Source organism: Neophocaena asiaeorientalis, unplaced genomic scaffold, assembly GCF_003031525.2.
Source record: "Neophocaena asiaeorientalis asiaeorientalis breed wild unplaced genomic scaffold, Neophocaena_asiaeorientalis_V1.1 scaffold606, whole genome shotgun sequence".
NCBI lineage: Eukaryota > Metazoa > Chordata > Mammalia > Artiodactyla > Phocoenidae > Neophocaena > Neophocaena asiaeorientalis.
The window spans coordinates 5321095-5327785 of NW_020173687.1; the positions used below are offsets into that span (position 1 = coordinate 5321095).

General features: G+C 52.4%; 1 protein-coding gene across 1 annotated transcript in view; it reads right to left on the reverse strand.

The window, feature by feature from the left end:
* The window catches only part of PCK1 (phosphoenolpyruvate carboxykinase 1), a 5604-nt gene extending 2591 nt beyond the window's left edge, over positions 1 to 3013 (reverse strand). The window contains exons 1-6 of the mRNA XM_024750410.1: positions 2903 to 3013; positions 2464 to 2727; positions 1785 to 1966; positions 1110 to 1313; positions 800 to 987; positions 423 to 585 (exon numbers count right to left, since the gene is read on the reverse strand). Of these exons, the coding sequence (XP_024606178.1) occupies positions 423 to 585; positions 800 to 987; positions 1110 to 1313; positions 1785 to 1966; positions 2464 to 2687 (961 nt within the window). The 5' untranslated portion in view covers positions 2688 to 2727; positions 2903 to 3013. The remainder of the gene's footprint in view (positions 1 to 422; positions 586 to 799; positions 988 to 1109; positions 1314 to 1784; positions 1967 to 2463; positions 2728 to 2902) is intronic.
* Positions 3014 to 6691: the final 3678 nt, after the last annotated feature.

The window sequence follows — 6691 nt, forward strand, 5'->3', positions numbered from 1 at the left end:
ATTTTTTTTTTTTTTTTTTTAGTCTTCATTGAATTTGTTACAATATTGCTTCTGTTTTATATTTTGGGTTTTTGGCCCGAAGGCATGTGGGATCTTAGCTCTCCAACCAGGGATCGAACCTGTACCCCTTGCACTGGAGGGTGAAGCCTTAACCATTGGACCGCCAGGGAAGCCCCCCAGCAAGCTATTTTAATCAATTTATTATACAAACAAAGAGCAATATAGGGTCCCATTTCAATCCAGATTTGATATGAGATTAAAGAATGCTGATGGGATACATCTGTCTGAGCTTTTGCAAGAACTGAAATAAATGAATTAAAAATCCAAACACTGTGGATTCAAGAGAATTTGGTACGTTCTGAAAGCCAAAACTTCACTTAGCTTCAATTATTATCATCAACACTTGGGCCTAAAAGAGTCACCTTGTTGGTCAAATTTCATCCAGGCGATGTCATCCCCCACACACTCTACTTTCCACCCTGGGAGGGTGGGGTTCATCATGGCCAGGTTGGTCTTCCCGCAGGCGCTGGGAAAGGCAGCCGCGAAGTACTTCTTCTGGCCCTTGGGGTTGGTTATGCCCAGAATCTGTTGGAGGCAAGATTTCTCCTTAAGCACTTCGTTCCTTTCTGCCCCAGAGGTGCACGCTTTAGTCTAGGAGGGTGTCTCCATCATCATCACTGATGGAATTTCTAGACCTGTCCTTGGAGCACGGTCGGAACTCTGAAGCGGTAGGGGTTCGCCACTTCCCCTCCTCTGCCCGACCCTCTACAGCGCGCATTTAGAATTTCCTACTTCTTACCAGCATGTGCTCTGCCAGCCACCCCTCCTCCTTGGCCAGCCGGCTGGCCATCCTGAGAGCAAAGCACTTCTTCCCAAGGAGCGAGTTCCCGCCGTACCCACTCCCGAAGGAGATGATTTCTCTGCGGTCGGGCAGGTGGGCGATGAGTGTCATCTCCGGGTTGCAGGCCCAGTTGTTAACCAAAGGCTCTGCACGGGAGGACACGCCCACATCAGTGTGCACCGTCCCCGCCTGGGTTTAAGCCGAAGCTTGCTTTTTGCTTTTTGTTTTTTTTCAGTTCTAGCTTTTGATTTTGAAACAATATGCTTACTTTTTAAAGGCAAAGGGCACCCCACGGAGTGGAGGCACTTGACAAACTGCCCGTTCCCCAGCGCTTCCAGGACGGGCGTGCCCATTCGCGTCATGATACGCATGCTGGCCACCACGTAGGGCGAATCTGTCAGCTCAATGCCGATCCTGGACAGAGGCGAGCCCAGGGGCCCCATGCTGAATGGGATGACGTACATGGTGCGACCTGCGGGGCCGGGTGGGAAGCGGTTAGAAATGACCCCGGGCTCACAAACAACCACCACTGTTTCCCTCGGTGGACCCTTCTCAAGATTCCCCCTCTGACAACATCACGCCTTGCTTGCCACCAGTGCCCCCGAGTTAGCAGAGTCCACTGAAAAGTGGCCAGAACTCCAAAATCAAAGAGTTTTCATAAATGTGCAGTTGGGTTCCACCAAGCTATCTAAGTCCACATGTGTAGAAAGTGTTTTCCTGGTCGTATAAGACAGTCTATAAAACCAGAACTGAGATGTACATTTTCAATTCGCGGCCGAGTTCACATGTGGAATGTGAGGCTCTCTGGGGCCGGGGGAGTTTCTATGACGAGTAACATGAGGACAGACGCAATAAGAAAAGGTTCTATGATGAGTAACATTAGGGCAGAGACGCAATAATAAAAGGTTCGCTGACATTTTGCTCAAATAAACGTTTCACTCACCTTTCATGCACCCTGGAAATCGGGCATTGAACGCTTTCTCAAAATCCTCCTCGGACATCCAGCGACCCAGTTGGCTGAGGCCGGTTTTGGGAATGGGCACCGTATCTCTTTGCTCTTGAGTAATGATGACCGTCTTGCTTTCAATTCTGGCCACATCCCTGGGGTCAGTGAGAGCCAACCAGCTGCAAAAGGCAAAACTACACAGGTGAGGACTGGAGAGGAAGGGCTGCTGCTCTGCATGGCACCTGCGCCCCGGACACCCTCAGCCCCGCGCCATTCACGAAGGGACCAGTTATTCATCATCACTTTCTCCCCACACCTGGCCAGTGCCCAGCGCGCTAGCGATGCTCCGTCAATGTGGACACAGCCATGCCGCCGGGGACACAGTCAGGGAGACACACACTAGACCAGGAGCTAGTCTGTTAGGACAGGGACTGTCCGACCTTCCTTTGGATCGGGGACCTAGTTTGCAGACAGCGTTCGCATGCGCCCCCTCTTTGACGACCTGGGCTGCTCTGCAAACGTCATGAAATTAAGTTTCTGTGGTTCTGGCTCTTTTCCTAAGCTTTTCAAGAGTCTGCAAACCACACAGCCCCGGCCCGGCCCTGCCCAAGGCCCTCCTCCACCACTTCCCCACCTGCACCCTGGGCAGCGCGGAAGGGCCCGAGGCTGTGCTCACCAGTTGTCATACTTCCTCAGCCTCTTGATCACACCCTCCTCCTCCATGCGGCCCAGCAGCTGCCTGTTCTCATCCTCGGAGCCGTCGCAGATGTGGATCTGGTCGGGCCAGCACAGCTTGGCGTTGCTCTCCACGAACTCTCTCACGGCCTGGGGCAGGCTGTCCAGGGTGCCCTGGACAACTTTGGCTGAGTACCTGAGACCACCTGAGAGCTGGGGAGGCATCTCTGCGGGGCTGGGCTGAGGGGCACGGGCGCCAAGTTTCCTGCCATAGAAAAAGCACAGGCTTCCTGAACAAAAACAACCACGGATGCCCCCCAACTCCACGCGCCTTGTCCGGGTTGCACCTCGCCAGACAGTCGGGGCTGGGAGGAAAAAAGAAAGCCAGTTCCTGTTAGCACTGCAGTTTGTGAGAGACATAAATGAACAGCTCTACCTACCTTTCTTCTCTTTGGACGATCCGGATCAGGGACCCAAAGGTCTCTTTCAAGGCTCTTCCCGCGGGTAAGGGTGCGTTCCCAGTGGGAAGGCCCTGTCTGGTGTTTGGGGGCAGAACTTCCTGGCTTTAAATTCCATGAAGGACAGAGGTCCAGCCCCTCAGCCACACCCAGGGAGGCTCATCTTTGACGTCAGGGGCTGGTCTTTGGATCACAGCCACGGTCAGTTGTGCTTTGGCCCGGCTCACCACAATAAACCCCAGGGAGATAATCATTGAACAGATAGTTGTTAATGAGTGCTGGAGGCCTCCGGCCCCTGGCCCAGCCGTGGCAAAGCCTTACACAACTTCTGATTGACGAAACTCTGACCCAGTCCCCTGCGGATGCAAAACACAGGCCCTCCCTCTGACAGGCAGGTGGGACAGAGCACCGGCTTGGGGGGACCTCCGGGCTTTTGGCAGTACGTCTTGTGTACGGACCGCTGCTGGTTGGTAGAACGAGACAGTGGTGAGGTATCACCCCACAGTCAAAGGCCAACGGGAAGAACACCCCCAAATGCAACGGGATGGTGTGCGGCTGTTGGCAATTGTCTGACCTAATTAGGGGTGATTAACCTCATAGAGTGTCCATGGTGCGTCCCCTGCCCTCGCTCCAAATAGAAAGAAACTCCACGAGGGCAGGGATTTCTGCCTATTTTGTGCCCGTTTTGTACGCACAGTTCCTGGCACACGGTAGGTGCTGAATGAATAAGTGCAGGGCATTGTCGTAAGCGCTTTGTATCGACTTAACTCCTTGCCGCCATCTGAGGTGGTGCCCACGAACAGTCTGTGTACAGACAAGGACATTGAGGCACAGGGGGCCCAGCGGCTACTCCCCAGTCTGGGGCTGGTGGGTGGCAGAGGGAGGGTTGGAACAGGAGCCGCCGGGCTCCGGAGCGGCACACCGGACTGCCCCTTGTAAGGAACCTTTGCCCCTTCCGGAACCTTCCATGTATTGTCCGAGGAGTTCCGGCTGGGTGCAGTTATTTCTGGAGTCGACTATACACTTTTTGTCGCCCTTGCAAATCTTAGCGTCCGGGGAGTGGAGGGGGCTGGTTTTGCTAGATTACACTTGAGCAATGAGACCTTTATAACAGCTGCAAAGAATCTGCTTTGCAAGCCGTCTGAACGTCAGTCGAATTTAATGACCTACGGAGCTGCTGGCCAGTGTCGAGAACACTAGGTGAGAAGTCGGGAGAACGGGGCCAAGGCCCGCCCCCCGCCCCCCAACAGCCAGCTCCACAGCTGAGTGGGCGCCCCCTCCCCGGAGGAGGGCAGTGGGGAGTTGCCCGCCTCCCCCGTGGAGGGTGAGCTGAGATGGCTCCGTGACTGTGTCTGCAAGGCGCCGTGACAATCACAAGGCGTCGGGAACGACAATCTCAGACCGGGAGTACCTGGAGGGCCATCCTGCGGGGCTTTGCTTCCACTGCCACACTGGGTGTGCACGTGTCACCAACTTCCACAGAAACTATCAGCCCATCGCTAGGTTTCATTTATTCAGCTTTTTAATTCAGCCAGCCGAATCTTTCAGTATAAGCACGACAGGAGATGTCTCTGTTTAAAGTCATTTGCCTAGATGGTCACTGGAATTCATTCTTAATGATGCTATCAGCCACACAGAAGTGAGTGTCCTGTCTAATTTCAACCACAATGTGATGCCCCGTCGCTGGGGACACTTCCTCAGCATGTGACATCAGTGAGATTAGCCATTCAAAGGCACAACCGTACATACACAGAACACACGTTTACACCAGTACGGCTGATCTCCCCGAGTGGGTAGAGATTCCCATTTTGCCAGTAAAAACTGTAATAGTTAAACCAAGTCCCCCCAGAACTGAGTCCCCTTACTGAGTTCATGGTTAATCGCTCTATCCAAAACTGTTCCCTTGCTCTCTGACCTCAATCCCTTTCTCGTCACCTCTGAACTCCATGCTCTCTGCTGACTGAACGCGAATCAACCAGCATGAGATGACTGAGAACACTGATGTCATAAGGTCACTAAGGCACGGAAGCTGCTGCTCTAGATCTCATCGCTAACTTACAAACGCGGGCTGTTTCTCTAGGGCAGTGTGAGTTCACAGACCCCCGAGCCATGGACCACCTGGCCAGAGAGTCGCAAGCCAGAGAATCCTGACCCCTCAAACTATGAGTAGGAAATGTCACAAAACGATGGATAATCCCTGTTTCTTTGCTCTTCCCCTTTAAAAACACCCCCAACTCAACGACCAAGAGGGAGTAGGTCTGAGGCTTGTCTCCCACTCCCTTGCTTGGTGCCCTGCAAAAAAATACCCTTACTGTGCTGCAAACACCCGCTGTCAGAGTTTGGCTTTCTATACCATGGGCACAGGAGCCCTTGCTCCATAACAGTAGGTTAGATTCCCTTGAAGAGTACCTAGATTAAAAACAAAAAGGAGAAACTAGAGTTTATGCGCAGTTCTACATGCTACCAACACTTACAAGGTTTTTACATTCTGAGTCTCCTGGTGAGAACAAGTTGGTTCAGTTAAAATGTAGGAGCAGTGAATCATCCAACCGTCCCCTTACGCACATGTACGATGGAAGGATGGTACTATTCCTTTGCAAGTGTCCCTTGTCAAAATGTTAAAAGTAAACATTGGACCCAGATTTACCTAAAAGTACTGAGTTCTCTAGAAGAAAAGAGTGATACAGAGAGAAGCTAGGGTTTTGAGGACTCCCAGGCAAAGTTCCCTAATTCCTCTGTTGATGATGTCTTAGGGCTCCAGTCTGCCCCTGTCCTTGGAGACTCCCTGCTCCAAAGGGGACTCACTGAGCAATGTCTTCAAAGGGCTGACCAGTGACACTGCGTCTTCCCCATTTACCCACGGGCTTAGCTGTAAGTAAGTCTCAGAACTGAGTACCGGCCATTGGTTTCCACGGGGACCTGCAAGGGCAGCTCTACTGTCACCCTGCTGCTGGAATCCCCGAGGACCTTCAGTCAAACCCCCTCATGGAGTTTTCAACACACTCCATGGTGGCTGGGGAGGGTGGGTGGACACCTCTGACTGGCCCACCCTGTGAGTTGCATTTGTCGTTTCTGCATTTGCAAACACAGCAGGGACCCCCAGCCCCAGCTTTCCCGGGGCCACTTAAGCACATATGTCCTAATGTACAAAGGTGCTCTTCTTTTGAAGAAACATCTAAAGAGTTGAGTCCACATACAAAACCTCTTTGTTGAAAGGAGAAAGACCAGACACTAAAAAAAAAATACTTTCAAACCTAAAGGTATCATCTTCCCTACGCCTTCTTGAGGTCACGTACACATTTTTTGTTGTCCTAAGCTGCATCTAGCTGTCCCCAGGGTCCTGAGGAGTGAGGGAGAAAGACTTTGAAAAGCCTACGGGATGCCTGCGTGGATGGAGCCATCAGGAGGGCAACATGGAAACCAGGGCAGGGCCAGGACGAATGAGCATTTGAGGTGAGGGGTGCGGAATAGCTCCATTCCAGATAAGCAATGGAAAACAAAGCCATGCACTTGGGTGGCATCTCCCAGAGGATTCTGAGGACAGTTTGGTTGACATCCACTGGTCAATGGTTACCTTGAGGCCAATAAAATAAAAATTCCAAGTGCTTGGAGGTCCTGTACAGCCAGGATCTGTGGTTTCCATCCTGTGCTCTGAGGGCTTTGGGGGCATCCCTCTGAGCCTCCCGGAGGAGGAAGGGGGAATGGCCAGGTGAGATGTGCTCAGAGCCTTCCTCACCCGCAGCATCTCTGACTTCACCCGTGGTGAGTATT